The sequence below is a fragment of the Trichoderma breve genome, chromosome 4 (genome assembly GCF_028502605.1).
Source record: "Trichoderma breve strain T069 chromosome 4, whole genome shotgun sequence".
Lineage (NCBI taxonomy): Eukaryota > Fungi > Ascomycota > Sordariomycetes > Hypocreales > Hypocreaceae > Trichoderma > Trichoderma breve.
This window is the reverse complement of record NC_079235.1, coordinates 172821-193514: the sequence shown is the minus strand read 5'-3', so window position 1 is coordinate 193514 and position 20694 is coordinate 172821. Positions and strand designations below refer to the sequence as shown.

General features: G+C 44.3%; 7 protein-coding genes across 7 annotated transcripts; 5 read left to right on the top strand and 2 right to left on the bottom strand.

The window, feature by feature from the left end:
• Positions 1–3978: 3978 nt before the first annotated feature.
• T069G_06354 (enoyl-CoA hydratase/isomerase domain-containing protein) lies at positions 3979–4880 on the bottom strand (the record flags this gene model as incomplete). The annotated part of the gene is made up of 2 exons (XM_056173564.1): positions 3979–4618; positions 4693–4880. The coding sequence occupies 2 exons, from the start codon at positions 4878–4880 to the stop codon at positions 3979–3981; spliced, it is 828 nt and encodes a 275-aa protein (XP_056027143.1).
• Positions 4881–5753: 873 nt separating this feature from the next.
• T069G_06353 (uncharacterized protein) lies at positions 5754–6398 on the top strand (the record flags this gene model as incomplete). Its single annotated transcript, XM_056173563.1, has 1 exon — positions 5754–6398. The coding sequence occupies one exon, from the start codon at positions 5754–5756 to the stop codon at positions 6396–6398; it is 645 nt and encodes a 214-aa protein (XP_056027142.1).
• A 32-nt stretch (positions 6399–6430) lies between these two features.
• Positions 6431–8138, bottom strand: T069G_06352 (cytochrome p450 domain-containing protein; the record flags this gene model as incomplete). The annotated part of the gene is made up of 7 exons (XM_056173562.1): positions 6431–6605; positions 6670–6830; positions 6901–6985; positions 7052–7077; positions 7146–7421; positions 7521–8062; positions 8123–8138. 7 exons carry the CDS (start codon positions 8136–8138, stop codon positions 6431–6433), a joined length of 1281 nt encoding a protein of 426 aa, XP_056027141.1.
• A 4266-nt stretch (positions 8139–12404) lies between these two features.
• T069G_06351 (uncharacterized protein) lies at positions 12405–13206 on the top strand (the record flags this gene model as incomplete). The annotated part of the gene is made up of 3 exons (XM_056173561.1): positions 12405–12497; positions 12548–12878; positions 12935–13206. 3 exons carry the CDS (start codon positions 12405–12407, stop codon positions 13204–13206), a joined length of 696 nt encoding a protein of 231 aa, XP_056027140.1.
• Positions 13207–14105: 899 nt separating this feature from the next.
• On the top strand, positions 14106–15143 carry T069G_06350 (NAD dependent epimerase/dehydratase family domain-containing protein; the record flags this gene model as incomplete). Its single annotated transcript, XM_056173560.1, has 1 exon — positions 14106–15143. One exon carries the CDS (start codon positions 14106–14108, stop codon positions 15141–15143), a length of 1038 nt encoding a protein of 345 aa, XP_056027139.1.
• A 374-nt stretch (positions 15144–15517) lies between these two features.
• T069G_06349 (uncharacterized protein) lies at positions 15518–16453 on the top strand (the record flags this gene model as incomplete). Its single annotated transcript, XM_056173559.1, has 1 exon — positions 15518–16453. The coding sequence occupies one exon, from the start codon at positions 15518–15520 to the stop codon at positions 16451–16453; it is 936 nt and encodes a 311-aa protein (XP_056027138.1).
• Positions 16454–16986: 533 nt separating this feature from the next.
• T069G_06348 (uncharacterized protein) lies at positions 16987–18631 on the top strand (the record flags this gene model as incomplete). Its single annotated transcript, XM_056173558.1, has 2 exons — positions 16987–17025; positions 17747–18631. The coding sequence occupies 2 exons, from the start codon at positions 16987–16989 to the stop codon at positions 18629–18631; spliced, it is 924 nt and encodes a 307-aa protein (XP_056027137.1).
• Positions 18632–20694: the final 2063 nt, after the last annotated feature.

Sequence of the window (20694 nt, the reverse complement as noted above, 5' to 3'; positions counted from 1 at the left end):
TAGTAGTATTGTATCATGGCACTTCTCCAATATGCTTCAGCGGCAGAATTAAATGTTGGGCGTGGATGGTTAGCATTAAAAATTGAGATTAATTTGTCTTCTGTTCAACTAAAAACGTCACGCTGCATCGCTTGAACGTGGCTTATCCACAAAACATCCCTTGGCTTCTAAATATAACTTATAGTAATAGGCTTGTTTGCCAACTTTATAAGGGAACTTTCTATTTTTGCTTCTTTCAATTGTGCCGCTACCCGTAAAAAGGGTATCTTAAACGAATGAACTCACTTGTCTTTGACCCCTTTTCTTCTTAGAACTCATTTTCTGGATTTCTTTTATATAATCACGGCATGGCACGGAGTTTATAGGTGGGGTTGTGATTATTATAGACATTAATTTGAAGAGCTGCTTTGCCTCTAAAGAACGCCTAAAACGTGTCACAGCAGCTAAAGTGGATAACTGCCACTTGTTCCTGGACTATTTTCAGCTCAGTAGCCACTCTTGAACTGTTAGGCACAACTATTCAACACTCTTAACCCAAAGTCAGCCTGAAGCTCAGTCGATGTCAGCTTACTGAAGACAAGCCTCGGACTTTATCCTCAATGTTTTGAATCGTAGTGTGTTTGAGAACACTCCGACTATCTCGAAAAACGTCAATTGAGCTAATATTGCAAGACATATATTTATTCGATCTGGCTGACTCTTCTTTTTCCCTCTTCGCAAAGGCTGCACAGCAAAGCAAAGCTGAGCAATAAAGCAATTATTTATACCGATCCACTCAATCGCATTCCTACAATTACCTGAGAAACAAATCGGTAAATTTCCTCCGCGCTCCCTCTATTTCCAATATCTTCGTCAATATGTCAATTTGTCCTATTTTCCCTCCTGGACCACTTGTTCCTCAGGGTGCTTGTTTCCTCAACAGCAATAACCTTGACCGAACAATTGCTGGATTTAAGGAATGCTGCGGTCCCGCTCCTGTAGCTCAGTCTTTTAATGACGGAGCTGAGGTGTGCCTTGTCTACTGCCCCCTTGTCGAAGATGGCCCAAATGAAAAAGATCTATTGGATTGCCTTGTTTCAGAGCTTGGCAGTGCTGCATGCACCGGCGGCGACAAGCTAGCCTCTCCAAGTGATCTCAGTCGCGCGAGTGACTTAGCAAAGACTACGGGACTCTGTTCTGCATGTCTTGCTAAAACAACAACTGCTGAGCAAACAACTACAGCTACAGCAACGGACAGTGAAAACACGGCATCAGAAACTGCAAGTGGCACCACAACAGAAAGTACAAGAGAAAGGTCCTCAAACACTGCTACAATTACAACTGCTCCATCGAGAACCGGGACTTCCAGGGCTGCAACAGCGACCACGAGCTCGACAAGCACTAATGCGGCTGTTGGAATCTACCAACCTGACACTGTGCCATGGAAGGTTGGATTCACTATGGGAGCTATGTTATTTACGGGTGCGATTGCGGGATTGCTGATATAAGTAGAATTGGGAAAGGGTGCAAGAGTGAAGGCGAAAAATAACATAGGGGCAAGCCTGACAAAGTAATCTTTGAGTCAGAATGCACTATAACTTGCGAATTATAGTATAGATAGATGACGTATGTAACAGTAATAGTATCTATTGTGTTGCATTTAATTTACATGTCACTGAATACTTTCGGTGAAAAGAGCAGTTATTGAATATTGGCCCTTTTCTGAGGACAGGTGTACTTAGCCCTCGCCGTGTATATTTGTTATATATTCAGTGATAAACTATGTATCACGAACGTTGTGGAGAGGCATGTGATTGTGGTAATGTGCAGCTCTTACTCGGTCATCGATTTTAGTCCTATATTACTGCAGCATTTTAATCGCAAATCATCATTAGCGATAGTTTATCCAAGTTATAAACTCTCTATTCTCCAATTTGCTGTGTCGTGCGTAACAAACTTTTGCATGAGGATGACTCTTACTAACAATTTGTACTTAATGATCCAGAAAGTCAGTATGGATTGCTACCATTAGAGACAAATCCGATATACATATCCGCCGATGAATTCTATCTGCCTTCCTTACCGAGAAATTCTTCAAAGACCTATCCAGAATATGTTTGAGAGCAATACCTCCCACATTTATAACAGAACGCTCCTTCAGAATGTTTCAATTCGCTCGTATTGTGGGTAATTGGTTCTTTGACTGGTCTACGATAGTCAACTTTTTCCCAAAACTGTTGTAAGGTGTTGTATATCTTTTTAGAGTTAGCAAACTTTCTTGTTTCGTTACCAAGTGTCTTGTACATACCGCTGGAATGAACCATCTGCTACCATCTTGTTGAAACCAGCCGAGGTGACCTCCAAATGTAGTGACTACAAGAACCACGTATGGGTTTGCTTTAGCCTCTTCAATAGGGAGCCCCATTTGAGGACTCAACTAAGTAGTTTTAGCTTATACCTCTAGCTGGATACGGGGCATAGAGATAACGGACGGGATCATCTTCTGAGTTCAGTGCAAAGATTGGAACCCGCACAGATAACAATGGATTGACCGACGACGCCTCACGATAATACACGGTTTCTGTGGGATACTTCCACATAGGTTTCTGAATAGCTCTTCATACGGTTAGTATTAAAGTCGATAGACTTACATGGCAGCACTCTCAAATTCTTACCGATCAAACTCGTGTAAATATTGAATTCCCGCAATTTCATTCTTATCGACGTCTGGATTTGTCATAATTTTTTGTTCATGTCTGGTAAGCTTGGTAAGCTATTTGTGAGTATGGATGTTGTAGATCTTGCTCACGTATTTAAAAATTTCTTTAGTGATGCTGTCAGGCCTCGCGAGTAAACTTCTCGCATGAAGAAAGAGCTTTGGAGGTGATGCGATAATACTTCCAAGTTCCAGGGATTGGAACATATTGCTGCAGCTCGAATAGGGCACTTCTGCCCTTCTTCGGCAAGGTACTGGGGTAATTAAGTCAGTTAAATGTTCAGTTGAGCCCGTCTTCAAACACATATGTAACGAATAATTGAGGTCAAGACAAATCGACTTACATGAACTAGCATGTTGGCGCCCATAGAAAAACCCAAAGCAAATAATGGTCGGTTTGGAAACTTCTGCTGAAGCCATTCGACTACTTGTCTCAGATCCCAGGTAGATCTTGCATTGTATAGAATCCCATTACCCAGTTGGGAACCCGCACATCCTCTTGAATTCACAACACAAGCTTCCCACTCTTCGCCTCCATTTATGAAAGGCATGAGGCTGCGGCGCAAATATGCTTCCCCAGATCCTCCATTCATACCGTGTAGAACAACGAGCATGGGCCTTGAATCTAGTGATCCAATATTTTCGAATTCTTCCTTTATAAACATTGTGGTGATTTCGGGAGGAGATTGACCTCCGGAATCTTGGAGCGACCTTATCGCAAAGTCAACTGCAAATTCTCCTTCAAAGAGCTTATTGCTTTGTTGAAACATCCATCGCTTATAGTATATCGGCAGTTCTGGGTTGTCTAACAATATCCGTATCGTTTGCAGGTGGCCGTTGAAAAACATCGGTCGCGTATAAGTGGATGGAATCGCATTTCTGCAAATATCTGCCCAATTGATGGGGTTTTCGTTTTTCGGCGTCAAGTTCAAAGAAGATGAGTGATGGTGGAAAACAATATCCGACTGACCTGTTAGAAATTGCAACATTTTCCTTGTAAACATTCGTTACTGCATTGACAATGATGTTGTGCTGCTGACCGCAGTAGTTTTATAAGCGGTCAACAACTACTATTCGAGACATAAACCCATGTAATATTACCAAGCTCACTAATGCAATTGAAGCAGGGAGTCCAAAAAAAAGGCTCCATGCACGCCATACTTGGCCCATAGCGGGCTCAGGCGAGGAATTACTGATTCCGTGGCTATCGACTGTAGTGCTGACAAGTAGGTACAAGTAATACGATTGCAGTTTCGGCATGTGATCCAATAAGCCCCGACTTATCACAATTTGGATTTTCCCCTTTTAGCTATTTTCTTCATATGTTCCTGTGGAATTCCCGCAGTTATTTTCTCCACAGCAGTATATGCCTCCTGCACAGTTACGTGGCCATATGTATTTCTATCATCTCGAACAAATTGTTCCTTGATGTCCAATAGACTGGAGTCATTGAGATGAGGCCCAAAATCCTTATCTAACTCAAGCAGAACTTTTTCCAAGAAGTTCGCTGGTTTAGCCTTGGCTTCATCCGACTTTGGTGAGGTTGATTCAATAATCTTGTTTACGAAACCGCATGACAGAAGCTCATTAGATGGAATGCGTCTGCTTAGTAGCAGTGCTTCTTTGGCTTTCGAGACACCAAGACGCTCTCTTAGTGCACGAGATGCGCCTCCCTCAGCGGCTAGTCCAAGCGATGAAAAGGGAATAAGCAAGAACGCTTGAGGTTGGGCATATATATAATCGGCAAACGAAACTAGTGCTGCTAGAAAGCCAACAACAGGTCCATTAAGTGCCGCAACTAAAATTTTTGGATGGGTGTAGAAAGCGCGAGTTAGATGGATGTTGTTTAATAAAGATCCGGTTAACACATCTTTGCGGCTAGCGTTTGCCATGAATGTACTAAGATCGGACATATCTGCACCCCTATATGAACATACAAAAGTCAGTCATATCATAAGTCCAAGAGAAAAATAAAAACAAAGGGTTCTATAACATACGATGAGAAAAACCGTCCTGTTCCAATAAGCAGCGTGATGACAACCTCTTCGTGTGTTGCCACTTCTCGCAAAAGTTCCCCTAATAGGTAGAACTGCTCTTGGTTCAGTGAGTTTAATTTCTCGGGCTGGTTGAGGGTGATGATGGCAATTCGCCCTTTGTAATCCACGGTGATGGGATGTCCCGCCATCTCTATCCTTTACTGATAAAAATTGTCTGCGTAACGTCGAGTTGAGAGAGTGTGAGGTTTACTGCGGCAACAAAGAAACAGAGCTAGTGGAGGAGTTGTTTTCTTTGCTATTTTGGGCTGGATTTTGAACTGGACTCAAGGAGCATAGGCTTTAAGTATTTTTTACCCGAAGAGATCAAGAAAAGAAAACCCCTAAGTATCCGCTTAGTCTCTTTCAGAAACCGCAAGGTTGACAACAGGTTACAAATGTTCTTGATACGCACTACATAAATACTGTACCTTTATTTAAGTCTGCATAAGAATGCGGCCCCGAATTCCGTTCAGTATATTATTTTAACCAAATGCAGTAATATTAGACTTAGGCGACCACAAGAATACTGGTTTTGCTATATTTAAACAGAGGAGTCAGTTCTATTACTGATCACACTGAACGTCCGAGCCGACGAACAATCTAGCATGTGATACAACATTCCTTACATGGTTGCGTGATATTAAATCATCAACCAAACAGATAGCCTAGTCGCGGAGTTTGCCAATTTAAGCTATTGAAAGGCCGGAGGAGATTGTCAGCGCTAACTGCTGACACGGCCGAGATACACAGGGCTGCGGGATCTGTATGATAGCGCAAAGCGGGGAGACATCCACCGCTGAATTTAGCCCAGATAACATGATTAGTCGTATTGTCAGAGTACTTGGTATCAACTCGCCTTAGTTACGGCCGAGACACTACAGATAGAAAAACGATCTTATTGGAATAGCAAATTTGAGCAGAAAGTCTACTTGAAGAATCATCAGAGAAAACTCCTATCCTTTTCTCTCTTTTTCTTTTTACATCGCAGGCTTAAGACGGATATCCGTGTTTTCGTGGAAGCAATGGAGCACTTTGCCCAAATCCCCAATTTAATTCCGCTATTAGAATCGCCAGAATATGAAGTTGTCCCCATTTGGGGGCGAATTCGCAAGTCCAGCGGAGAAGACTTCTTTTTCTCTGAAACAATCGGAACACAGTCGACGATACCACACTGCTTGATGCTTAAAAAAGCAACCCTTCCATCACTCTCAGAAGCATCTCATGGCAACCCAATCATACAAAACAACCATGAGCTGCCCTTATCCACTCCTTCAAATACGCATATGGCCCCTGATACCGTCATGATTCTGGAATTATCCAGTCCGGGTGTTTGCTCACACCCTTCAACCGCTCACGGTGGCTTTGTATCGACCATTCTTGATGAAGCCATGGCACACACCTTGGTCTCATATTTTCCTACCCTTCCTGAAAAGGTTAATGAAGTACGAAAGACTTTATTTACATCAAAGCTAGAAGTGGTGTTCAAGCGCCCAGTATCAACCCCAGGAGTGCTGATAGTCAAATCTTGGTGTGTTGCTCACAAAGGGCGCAAGTATTGGATGAAGGCGCAGGCACTTCAATTAGCACCCACAAACGATCAATTGTATCATGAGGAAATTAAAGCGGAAGCATCGGGATTATGGATAAAAGCGAGGTCTAATCTATAAATTTTATTGTCATTCTATATATCTGATAGAGGTCACTCAGTCACTCTAGCCTGTAGCGTTACTTGAAGTCCTTTAGAATCCTGTTTGGGAAACGGAGCCCCCAAATCGTGCTTGGAAACAAGATCATCTTCTGTTGTGTCGGAGTTTATCACTGTATAGTGGGTAAATATATAGGCAATGGCGATATTGATCTCGTATATAGCCAGACTATGTTTTGGAAATGTTAGTCGCATAGGCTTTCGTTCCTATACTGACAAATCTGTTGACTTACTGCATTCCGGGGCATATCCTAGATCCGTGGCCAAATGGGCTGAGATATTTCTTCAAATTCTTGCTGTCGGCTTGAAGCCATCGTTCAGGGGAAAATTTGTAAGGCTCTGGAAATAAACGTGCATCTTCATGATGAAGCCGTGATGTCATGCTTATTGGGACCTGTCATTGATGAATCTATCAGTCATCTCCTCATGTGACAATTATTATCTGGGGAACACTTTGCACATACACCGGCTGGTATTCTCCATTGTTTATATTGTACCTCGCTTGACTTGTTGATTCTTGGTAGTCTTGAACCCACACCGTGTGAGAAACTGGAACAGACGTTAGTCAGTAATGGCAAATTATAACCTGCATTTTTGGCATGAGTATAAGCCTACCGCAACCCTTCAGTAATAACTGCGGACTACATTGAAGAAATACGTTAGATAATCTTTTAGATGTCCTCTCAATTATGGTAGAAGGAATAGTTACCAAATAGGGAAGAGCTTGAAGCTTTGTGATTTCGAGGTTGCCATCAAATACGATATCTGCATGTATGAGCTCCTGTCGTAGCTTTTCTTGAACATTCTTATCTTGAAGAATGTAGAAAGTTGTCACCGCTAACGTATGACCAGTTGTTTCACTACCAGCCACAATAAATTGCTCTGCTTCTTGAATCAACCTCTCACGAAACTTCTCATCTTGCTCGTGCTGGTTGTTGTTTATTCGTTCAAGTAGACATATCCGTGATTTGTCCATATCTGGTCCCTTTTGGATAACATCGTCGACACAGGCTTCTAATTTCTACATGTGCATGGTTAGCGCATTGGCTTCTGACAGGGGCGAAGAACAGTGTAAATAACTTACCCTTACAAGCCTTATTAAAGCCTTTGCAGGCTGAGTAAGCATCGCGTTGAATATTACAGAAGGGATGATCGTAATGATAGGTTCCATGAATCCAAGATATCGCATGCTGGTTGCCGTTTCGAAAAAGAATCTTAGACTAGACTGAAACTCCTCCCCCAAGTCATCTGATTCAAGAAGATTCAGGGATGTTGGTAAGACATATGCAGATACAACATCCGCCGCCATACACCGATAGACGTTTGACAGGTTCAATACATTTCCTGTTCGCACGTGTCGATCCATGATAGCGCTCGCCCCTTTTAGCTTCTCAAAAATGGTAGGCACAAAGCCTCTAACCATACGTGGAGCCAAAAAGTTCTGAAAAGTGCCGCGCCGCGTTTTGTGGACGTGATGATCCTCTGTACTGATGGTAGACCAAGGACCACCAAATACCCTGTACCACCAGCCATATTTATCGAGCTTTTTGACAGGAGAAAAGTGCTCTATGCAAAATTCCGGATCTTTGATATGCACCTCGTACGGATTAACACGCACAATTGGACCTATAGTGATTGTGTATCAGCGAAGAGAAGGCGTAGGGCTCACATGAGATATCTACTTACCGTAGATCTGGTGCATATTTTCTATTTCTCTTGTATACTGTCCCGAACAAATCACTTCGTAATAAAATTCATATAGCAAACTGATTGCTGCCAATTTAGGGCCAGGAATATGAGACAGTGGCGAAAGCCATAGATGATAGCAGGCCTGCCCAAGCTGCCAAAGACACAAGCCGCAAAGTAAAAGAATAAGAAGAAACATAGTAACAATTGGTATCTAGAAACACTTGAAAACTCTCAATGTCTCAAGTTCAATTTTCTCTTCCTTTCTTAAAGCTATATATTCTCTCGAGCACTATTTGTCACCCGTTATTGTCTACTCTTGAGCATCCCTTCGTCTCTTTTCTTTCATGTGATATCGCGATATCAGCATGTGATAGTGACAATATCCCTGACATGGAGTAATTAACACCTTGTAGACTCTATTAGAGAAATATTTTTACAGGAAAAGAATAAATCTACTCAGCACTAAGATCCAATAGTGCACCGTGTTTGATTAGTAGTTTTCAGATATCTGGATAGCCGCACATCAAAAATAAGCATCCTGGTTATTGGCTGCTTGTAAATGGCAGTATCTTTCCGTAGAGCCCCTATCATGGTATGCCTTGTACCCGAGAATCCACCCATGGAATGCCAAGTGCCGTGAGATTACGATGTTCCAAGACCCATTACATGTATGTTGATATAAACACCTCACATGTGATCGATGTCAGCATTTCTCCGCGGTGTATCAAGCCCACGAAGCAGTATATCTGCTTAGCGATTAATAATCTTGGAGATCAAATACCCCTTGGAGATATCGCATCTTTTAAAAAAGGCTCACTACTACGAAACTAAACTGGGCTAATTAAGTGTAAATGCTGCAATGGGTACTCGTACGTTATTTTCGTATACGGCTTACGCCCAGAGTTGATTGAGCCGCAACCACAGCCAACCACGTTGAGAAGACTTTTGCTCCCTTGTTTAACAACTATTCGTTTTTAATGCTGTTCGTCAAATACGTAGGTTTCTGATTGGTATTGCCAACTACTTGATATTATCCACTTCATAATATCCAGAAGTGAGGGATATTTCTGTTCTAATCTTGGTTACACACTCATTATCCTAATGACTTACCTGTTGACAATGGTGGGGTGGTATGAGACATAACTGGTACAGGTTCTTTCATCTAATTGATTGTTGTTATGCAGCTTACTGATATTACTCGCATGGAAATACATTACGGATTACCACAACGTCTTCACATCCGCGAAATGTTAAGAATCAATATAATTTATGGCAACATTAAGCTGAATTTTGTCTAGGTCCTATTTATTCAATAATAAGCTGACGTTAGATAAAGAGAATGAAAGAGTCAAGTTGCTCGTGAAATTCCGCCCCCTCCGGAGAGCAGATGCATGCGATAACTGACGGATGAGAAAATCAACTATTTACTGGGCTGGATGATTGGCTGGACTCGGTGATTGACGGGATTCGGCGATTGCGCTGAGCCGGCGATTAGATTGACCCGTTGATTGGACGTTTAACGAGCGGGATATACCCATTAATTGGACGTTTAGCGGGCGGAATATTCAGATTCAGCTAGCAAGATATTGCACTATTGTCAATGGTGCGTGACGATGTGGGAACAGTCGGATAAGGCTGAATTAACTTACCCACAATGTGTAGACAGTTGCTTTAGTAATCTTGAATCATTTACTCAAAGTAAAGTGCTTATAATTGGTACAATTGTATTACTTCGTACATTTCCACCATATATTTGATCCAGCCCTCGAATCTCCTAGCGTTGATCTGTTGCATCACAGCAGCGTAGTCTTCGAGAGGAGTCTTTCACGATTACGCCCTTGTTAGATGCTTTGCCGGCGATTGTACCGAGGGTGATGACTCTTTTTTTCTCGTATTGGTTTAGCTCAATACTTGTGTAAAAGCGGAATTAGCGACTCAAACGCATTACCTTGTCAGCCGTTTCACCTCAACGAGAGCAGTATCGTGGCGCAGTGGAAACAATAGAGTGTTCGAGACTCATTCCGATTAACATGTCCATGAGCAGGGATTCCAGCATGCATATGAAGATACGGGATGGCTCAGAGGTAGCACTCGGCCGAGTGAGCACCCTGGGGCCTGGAGTTAAGAGTGGCGGTGTGCGGGTTTGATGTATTGCCCATAACCCGAACTACCTTGTAGACGTATGGCTATTGACTCGTAATGACGAAGGACCAGCTTTCAAAGCAACCGGTGCCTGCTGAGTTACCAATTCCACGGAGTACTCGAAACAGGCTTAAAAGGAGGGAGTGAGATCGATCCACAGCCAAGGTTTAGTTACAGGGCTGAGAAATCGCGTTGAAGGATTGGTGGGTTATTGCGGCCGCTCCCGCCATCTTCCCCGCATCGTGCCTAGCCAAGGGGGGACAAGAATACACCGGCCGGGATGCTGCTTTTACGTTGTACAGAAGAAATCAGACCGGCGTTTTGTTTCACGACCGCACTCATTTCGATACTCTTAGCATGGAAAACAATTCGGTGTTTTCTTTTCACCGCATGTTAGCTACTTTCATAACCTCTATCTACAGCGGCGTTTTCGACTAGAAATCAATGGCACTTGTCTCATTTATCTCCAATATTTCGAAAGTAGCTACAACTGCATTCAGTATCACAGATAACTCTCACTGAGAATAAAGTTGTCCTAGTATCAGATGGAAATACACTTTTCACTTGCTACAGACGGTCTATAGCAGACAACTATCGGCGTTCAATGATCAAGTACCTTCGATTGACTCAATCATTTATATTCTTTATACCATGGATACTCAAGATCGGTTTAATTACAGTCCTTATACGTTTCATGCGAAAGATTTTCCAAAATACGGCGCTAAATGATAGGCTTTGTTTCGATTTAATCATAAAATTATAATATGTATCTTCGCCTTTATGATTGCTAATTAATCTGAGCATTCAACGCGAAAACGCTATCAGTATATGCTGTGAAGCCGCTTCGCAGGTGTTCAAGGCATGTTCAGTCATTAAGTAGTTCTAGTACAGTAGAGAATGCGACAATCATATACCGGTAGCCTACCATCTCGACTTAGATTATGCATCACTTATTAAACTTGTTCAAGAGCACATTGTGACACTGGTTCCTGGAAGCCGCAGTGGCAAGAACATATGCACAACTAGAGGTGCTTCGTCTTCAACTCCAACGACATCTAAAACGGCACAATAATCTAGCCAGAATAGAGATCCGAAGTCATAATTCGCATACTCAATATTGTGTATAACATGGACGCCTCCTTCGGATGCTAGCAATGATTTGAATGGGTCTACCTAAAGCGCGGCTCAATATTCTCAATTGCATCAAGTTAAATTTTCACCTTTTTTTAGCAAAATCACAACGTTCATGTGTGAGGCAAGATCTATGGGTGTTTCAATCGATTTCTTGTCCAAAATAGACATACGAAAACCCTAGATAGATCTTGGCTGACTGGGAGCGTTACGTGAATGCTCAATATTCACCAAGTGGGCAAATTAACACATCGGGATAATGGCAATCGCGTTTTCTTCTTCTTCTTTGCTATATCATAACATGCTTCATTCAAATATCTTTAGTGTTTATAATACCCATACATGGCGACCGTTAATGCGGCCGAATTTGAGCAATTAGGCGCAGCGCAGCGTCCAATATTATGTCATTTCATGATTGAACTAAATTTTTCATATGTCTAGAAGAATGAATACCATCATATGATGAGACTGCAGTTTGGCTCAATAGCCAATTTACAATATGAGTAAGTGTCTCGTCGCCAATGTGGTCATTTAGGTCCTCAACTTGGAAACAGTCATGCATCAACAAAATACTCTACAAAATGCAAAATTCACTGCCTCACCTTTGTGGGAGAATCACTCAAATAATGATACCAACGCAGTGTGTCTAAGCAATTTTTTCCAGCTAAAGTACACAGCTTCGTGTGTGTATGGCATCCTCAGTAAACTTTTATTTCGTCTGAGTAAGGAGTGGAAACTTAACTGTGGCGTAACTGCTATATAGGAGGAGTCTTATGCCAAATATGTGGCTGCTTAGAGCTCTCAATATTCTATATAAAGAGAAATTCCTAGCTCTTACCAACTACCAATAATTTACTTTTACTTAGCGCTGACTCAGGTAGATACCATGATATCCTGTCACTGGAAGTATTAAAGCGTCATGCTGCTCTTCAATGACAGCAATGTTAGAGTAAGAACCCCCATCTTCACACGAGACTTTGTCCATCCAATATCTCCGAGTTTAAGTATGGCGCACCAAGACAAAATTGAACTGCTCATTGACGAAGCACTCAATCAACAAGCAAAGAGTGACCAACACCCACCATGGGACTGTCTTGCGGTATGTATACCTGACACTTGCCAACCAGTCTCAAACTAAACAGATAAAAGCTAGTAGGGCTCACGTCTGTCAACCACGGCCATTATGGAGCCTATCTGTATAAATCAGCTTTAGAGAAAACGCCTGCTGAGTCTCGCCCATTCCTATGGCGCCGTTATATCGATGCGCTCACAGAGATGTTAATCATTGTCGGGATGCCAAAAACTCTAAACGCTCTGTATCCAATGATTCCACTAGTCGACAAGGCATATTTAACGCATGTTAAAAAGTCGGACTGGGAAGCCGACAACTCAGCCAGAGGCTGGGAGTATGCGACATTAACACATGGAGACAGTTGGGCCGATTCATTCAAGGCGGCTGGCATGTATGCGCCGGATATTGGTAAGTACTCGTACACCCTGATATCGCTCCCACATACACTAGGCTGATGGGTTTAGCACATATTACTATGGATGTCTCAATGCGCAATCTCTTGTCGGATTATTCGGTACATGACGGATTGGCGACCATGGCGTTGCTGGTAACGGTGTTGGTAACGATGAACTGCCCCCTCCAAGCCTCTTGGCATGCAAAAGGATACTTGCGACACGGTGGAAATAGAGAAAACCTGAATAGAATCGTCGAATTTGCAAAGAAAATTGCGAATACCATTGGAAACACTCTCCCCGCTGACTTTCCGACTGTGGAAATGTTGCTGGAGGGATTGTAGTGGCGATCGAGAATGGACGGAGCAAGGAGAGTATGGTCTTTTGGGAACAACGGACTTTTTAGTTACGGGCTTTTAGGTACGGTCTTTTGGGTATGGTTTTTTTGGGTACGATCGTTTTGGGTACGGTCTTTTGGGCGCGACCTTTTGCATTACGTTGGTTCTGCTGTTCGCAATTATCTCCATGGCATTGCCTCTGGATAGCAACGCACCACAACGAACCATCCAGAATCTCCTTATTAATGCTTCAGATGGCTCGTAGAACATACAGAATTGACGTCAGTAGCAAACCATAAGTCTTTCAACCATTTCTGGCTCGACTGTTATTTTGTCCGCGGGTTTAGTCATTGTAGCGTGTTTGTCAGGCTGTCAACAAAATATTCCCACACTAGCACTAAAATCCGACACGGAACCTCCTAGCCCAGACAAACGCCGATACTTCTTCAACGACCGACGGGTTTGTCTTTCGGAACGCGTCGCAAGGATCCACAGCCCGATGCAGCATGAAGAAGTTTCGATCGTTGGTTCTAGCCTTTCGTTCTAGCTTTGGTGCTCTGTAATGATCGCGAGCAGGCAAGTATCTCCGTCCGTCTTAAAATCCGGGAGATTAGTAGAGTTGGACAACGGGAGCTTGCGGTGATACCATCGATGCGACGATGGATTTTACAACTTCTGTGTATGTCGTGATAGCTAAGAGATCGAGACAAGCAAGTTATATAAAAGAATGGTAGAGCTGGATGTTTAAGATAAAAAGACATTCTTACAACTCAGTTCACAGTTTCAGCATCACCGCACAATAACACAAAGCAAATACACTACTCAATCTGAACATCATTTTCGACCTAAATCTACACTTGCCATTTACATCATCAAACAAAACAAAACAAAAACATCAATTCAAAATGTCCAAGGCCCCCGTTCTCATTACTGGCGCATCCAGCTTCATTGCCGCTCATGTCATTGATCAATTTCTGTCTGAGGGCACTCCAGTCCGTGGTGTCGTTCGCTCTCAGTCTTCCGCGGATCGGGTTCTCAAAGTGAACTCTCAGTATGCCTCGCTCCTCAGTTTCGCCATTGTCCCGGATATCACCAAGCCGGGTGCCTTTGATGAAGCTGTAAAAGGTGTCGATGGCGTCATCCACGTCGCTTCACCATTCACACCGAAGATTGAAGACAACGAGAAAGACCTGCTTATTCCGGCGATCCAAGGCACTCTTCAAGTGCTAGAATCGACGTATAAGCATGCTCCTCAGGTGAAGCGCGTCATCATCACTGCATCTTTCGCCTCCATCGTAGATGTATCGAAAGGATTTCGGGATGGTTACGTCTACAATGAGAAAGACTTCAATCCTGCCACCTACGACGAGGCCAAGTCTCCGGATGCCGATTTTGGCTTTGCTTATTGCGCCTCAAAAGTGCTGGCTGAGAAGGCGGCTTGGAAGTTTGTGGAAGAAAAGAAGCCTCAGTTTACCGTCACGGTTATCAACCCTCCCGTTGTGTATGGCCCTAACCGCCATTACATTGACGATCTTGACAACATCAATACCTCATCTGGCATGTTCTACTCTCTCATGAACGGTTCCCGGCTTGAGGTGCCTCCGACATCTTTCTGGGCCATTGTCGATGTTCGTGATGTTGCCCTCGCTCACAAGGTGGCATACTACAAGCCCGAAACAGCGGGGCAGCGATATCTGACCACGGCGGGCCTCTTTAGCTTCCAGCAGATCTGTGATATCCTGCGAGAGGAGTTTCCCAACCTCCGTGGCCGCGTCCCAGTCGGCAACTCCGGGGAGCCGATCACCGGTGTCTACAACGTGGATAATACCAAGGCCAAGAAGGAACTCGGCATAGAGTTCATTTCCCTGCGCAAAATGGTCATTGACACAGCCAACAATTTTCTGGACATCGAAAAGCGCCTTGGGATCCAGATCTCAAACTGAGTCGCTAGTTTAGTTTAGTGCAGCGAGCGGGGCGGGTAGAAGCGTTGATTGACAGCTTAGAGATCCATAGACCTTTTCCTAGAAGAGTATGTAGTTCGTCTAATTGATTTGATTGGCTTTTACAATTCCACATTGACCACCTAAGTCGCGATTCATCTCCCTCCCTGACTCCGGTGTTGACAATATTTGAGTATGATCTCCAAAATGAATGTTTTAGTAGAGAGGCCTCATCTCCGTCTCGCAAGGCGTATCCGTAGAGAAGGGGGTAAGAGGGCTAGCAACACATGCCTTAACGAGGGGATATAACAAGGCCAATAGTTGTCGCATCGAAATACACGTATCACACACTTAACATACACATCATACCTTACAGGATGGCTCTCTCTTACCGTGATGGCATCGCTGTGGCGGAACTGATTTGTTACTGCCCTTCTGCCATTATTGGCATCTACCTCACTCTAGTCAATGAGTTTCATACTACCGGCTGGCTCGACATATTTTTATTCTCGGCTATTCGTATCGTCGGCTCTGCGATTCAACTCGAAGCGAAAAACCATCCTGGTACGACCAAGTTTTACACCATCGCATCTATCATGAATTCTATCGGTCTTGCTCCCCTCCAAGCAGGCTCACTGGGACTTCTCAATCGTCTTAGCGAGAACATTGGCGGCAAAAACAGAAGCCAGGCAGAAAAGTCCATATTTCGCCTTGTACAAACGGTCATCATCGCTGGTCTCGTTCTGGGCGTTGTTGGGGGCATCAAAGCCGGAAATTCGATCAAGGAGAACGGGACGTTTGCCATTGGAAGTATTGGCAAGATTGGTACTGGATTATTGATCGGCGCATATGCCGCAACTCTGATTGTTGCTGCAAATCTGTATAGAAAGGTCTCGCTTGCAAACCGCAAATATCGGAACCTTCTTTGGGCAGTGATTGCTGCAGCATTCCCTCTTGCAGTCCGTCTTGTTTACGCGATCTTGGCGACCTTGACAGATGACAAGAACTTCAATTTCATCACGGGTAACGTCACAGCCTGGCTGTGTCTCGCCGTCATACCAGAGGCTCTTGTCATTCTTATCTATATTGTGGCAGGGTTTTCTCTCGGTCGAAATCGGAATAATTTAAAAGAAGATGATGACGTGATTATTCGTCTTGGAGAAAACCAAACCAATGTCTCGGCACAAACCACAGGACAGTCAAGTACGCCGAACCGCAAACAGAACCCTGTGGTCAGCACTGCGATCAAGATCTTCAATATGACGATTATCGGCCACATTGTCCAAGGCATTCGAGGGCGGAGTAGAGGCTAACACAAGTGCTGAGAAGAGAAAATCTGGTCTCGATTAATAATGGGAACGGGGCGATCTAATAGTTAGCATATTAGGCTATCATCTCTTTAGTATATATGTATTTACTTATAACTCGCTTGTAATTTGTGCAAAGACTCTTCAACCCACAGAACCCTTATCTCCGGTACTCCCTTTTAGTGAGTCGGCAGTGGCTCTTAGGTTGTGAGAATCCCAGTTTTCGCTGCGCCTAGTCGTGTGAACTAATGAAGTAGATGTATGCTGTCTCCGCAGGGTCCAAGCCACGCTAACGCGTCATAATAGCCTGCTCAACTCTTGTCCTCCCTCGATTGATCTTGAACATTCCCTCGTCGTTGTCAAAAAGCATCTGAAGCTGTACTGCAAAACATCATCTGCCATATGGTTTATCGAGGCAAACCGTCACCAGCCTGCGCGCTATGTAGGAAGAGGAAGATTAAGGTTAGTGTAATACCAACTCACCGTTTGTGCCCTGGAGCTAAACCAAGACTGCCTCAGTGCGATCTCCAGAGACCAAGATGTTCACAATGCAGACGAGCGAAAGAAACTTGTACAGGGTATCGTGATCTTATTGATGTGATATTCCACGATGAAACCAATTCGACCAAGTCCAAAGCTCTTACCAGGATCTGTCGCGCTCAAGCCGAAGCCCATGCGGATAATAGTATTGCAATCAACAATGCCATTTCTTTGTGTTTCTTGCCATACAATATTGACGAACAAGCCAAATCGTACTTTGTCCATAGCTATGTCCTTATCCAAGAAGGCACTGCTGGCTATCTATCCGGCGTGGCTCGACTGCTAGTTCGACCAGGCCTCAACAGCGCCTTGGAGGCGGCTATGGTCGCAGTTGGTTCAGCGGGGATGGCGTGTAAAGAATCATCGCCACTTCTGGAGCTGAAGGCAAGGCAAAGTTACGGTACTGCTATAAATTACATCAATGAAGCGATTCACAACAAGACCAAGATAAAAGAGGCTGGGACGCTCGCCGCCATTCTGGTACTTGGGCTTTATGAAGTAAGTGACATTCTGGCAGATGAAGTGTTCGACCCCATGTTTCGTGTACATGCTGATATTCTTAGATGATCATGTGTGATAGCCAGCAGTCATTAAATGCCTGGTATAATCACATGCTAGGTGCACTGGCAGTGGCACATATCCGTGGCACACAGCAATTCAAGGACAGCGAAGCCGGGATGGAGCTATTCTTACATCTCCGATCGCAAATTGTTAGTCAGACAATGGCTTGTTGTCAGTGGTATGCTAATAAGCATTTAGATAATATCCTGCATCCAAAGAAGTGAAGGGATTCCGGACTCTATCCAGAGACTGACGGATGAAGCCCACAAATACGAACCATTTAGATCGCTGGGGCCCTATCAACTAGGTGGTGTAATCATGAAACTGTGCTCCTTGCGAGCTTGGATCAGATTGAACCCAGATGAGGAGTGGCAAACAGCATTTGCTAAATGCATCAATCTTGAGGAGGATATCCGAAACCTGTATCGCCCGATTTTACGCTCCCAAGGTCCATACACCACCAAGTTTATTGAAGAGGCGACAGACGAAGTCTACCTAAAAAAATACCACACTTACCGAAGTCTACGGAGCGCCTGGGTCTGGGATTTGTACAATGTGGCCAAAGTTATTTTACACGAAACCATTGTCGATTTGCTTCAGCCTCAAATCGCCAAGATCAACACAATGCCAACAGCACTGGCAACTCAAGCTTTGACCCAATACGACGAGTCTCTTTGCGACCTCCATGAAGCAAGCTCAGATATATTCGCCTCAGTTCCGTTTTATCTGAATTTCCATCGAAAAGATGAACGTTCTGCGAAACCGGTAAACGCCTTGATTCTCATGTGGAATCTGTACGCTGCAGCGCGTCTCACGATATGTGCAGGGCCGGCAAGAGAGTGGGCGATTCAGCGATTGCAGTTCATGGGCCATTCCATGGGCGTTAGACAAGCTACAGCACTGGCGAGTGTGTTGAAGAAGCGAGCTGCATGGGAAGCTATAGAGAATAAGCTGATCTCTGAATGTGAGAGCATCAAAGCCAGAAGAGCTAGAAGAATCATCGGTACGGACACACGTTTGCTGAGGTACCTAACCGACTTACCTCCTGAACCTGTAAATAGAGGGCCCGAGATCTTGCTGTAGTTTACAAATTTTGCATCCGTTTTACATGTACCTGAGAAATAACTCCAATATATCGGAACCTGTTCCACCTGTGTATAGGCATGAGAATGAATGTACTTGTCGAAATTTAGTGAATTAGTTAGTAGTTACGGGCAGGTATGATTCAGCCTCCCTCCTCTGTAATCGCTCTGTATTTCTGCTCACTGCGGCGTGTGCAACTACGGGTACTGCTAGGCGCACGCTGGTACTACCTAACTAATCCAGCAATCAAGTTATGTAATCATTCCAAGGGAGATCCGGAGTTTAGCCTACTTTTAGCCAGGAACGAAACGCAAGCTAATTGGCTGAATTGAAGTCACGTGCTGTGGCTACCTAAGACAACTCCGTGAAGTCGCGATGTTTGCGTTAATTTCCTTGTTGCACTGCTTCACGATTGAGGCACGCTCTTCATGTTGTCCGCCAGCGACAAGCCTTCACCTTTGCGCCAGGAGAGCGCAGCACTTGACTTTCCTTTTGCATGCCTTGATTCTTCGATTTCTCGATGCTGTGTTCTCTGCCATGATAGCCACCGCTGCCTCGCCTTCTCGAGATGTGAATGACGACGACGTTGAATCGACTCAGCCTTTTTCCTCACCCGGGTCAGTGGAATAGTTCTCGTGCGATTCCATCGAGCTTTGTGCTTGTATGGATAGCCGTGCCGCTCCGCTCGATGACATTCTCCAGCAGAAAGTTGCCTGCGAAGCAAGACCGGGAAATTCCTATGCATACTTGACACGCTTGTTGCTTCAGACAAGCCTGTCAAAATGGTAGGGGTCTTGTTGGCCGCGGATTGCGAGTAGCAGTTCATTGCGTATTGCGATGAACTTGCGTTAGTCGGTTGCAAGCCATTTTGTGGCATGCGGCGGCTTGCTCCTTTCTTGCCTCCTTATGCCAGTACTTTCTCTGCGACGATGTCATCCTGCGATGAGCGGCGGGACTTTGTTTAGCACTCTCCATTCCATGTGCCTTCGCCAGCAACACCACTAACCAATGGCCAAGTGCATTCCCTTGACTGTTTGATGTACTGACGCGTTAATGCTCTAGACGTCCATTTGCAACGGAACAATTCGATGACAAGGACGAAGTGACCACTGATGGCAATGGCAGCAACAACGGCAAGGGCATCAGCGAAAATGATGATGGCCAAGAATCAGCTGAGCCAGTTTCTGGTGACCAAAAAGGAGAGGCTTTCGAGGTTGACATGACATGTCGAAACAATTTGTTGACTTGGCAAAATGCCGATGGCCAAATGCAACGTGTTGAGGGTCTGAATCTCGATTTATACTTGGATACGTCGACCAATACAGCTATTTTCAAAATATATGGCTATGTCTTGTTGAAAGGCAGTAAATCCAAAAGCAGTAAACAAGCCGTTTACCTGTTCATACATCCCGAAACCATTCAGTCCATTACTCTGCAAACCGAACATGCCGCTCCATTCTCAACGTTGATACAGTCTGGGCCCATTCACCACTCGCTCTGCTTCTCCCTGACGGCGCAACCCCATCTCGTTGTCCCTAAGGATCTTATCCTGGAATCCCGACCGAAGACCAAAGCCCTACTAGACTCCATACAAGCCCTCGCCACAGTGACGACTTTCACTGTACATCTCAGTAATCTTGACACAGTCACATCGGCTCAGGAAAACTTGGAACTGATTACTTCAATCTTTTCGCTGTCGCATAATGACAATCGCCCATCTACCAATACCAGGCGTGCCAATCTCACAACGCTGTATGCTGGTAGAGGAGGCGAAATCGTCAATGCAAAGAACGATGTTGCCAATGCCGAAGCGTGTCTACCTCCGTACAGTGAGCCTGCGCCCAGTCGTAGCCACCATTCCAGTGAGCAAGCCGTACCCTCCACCATCACCCCGAATTTCATGCTCACCCAGCTTCACTATAGATAAGCGCAAGCGTGATCTTTCCGACCATGACACTGAGCGTCCATCCACAATCCAGGACCAAATCTTACTCATTCTCAAAAACATTTGTACTCGCCTCGATAGTATAGAAGGCCGCATGGTCAAGCTAGAAGATAAAGTC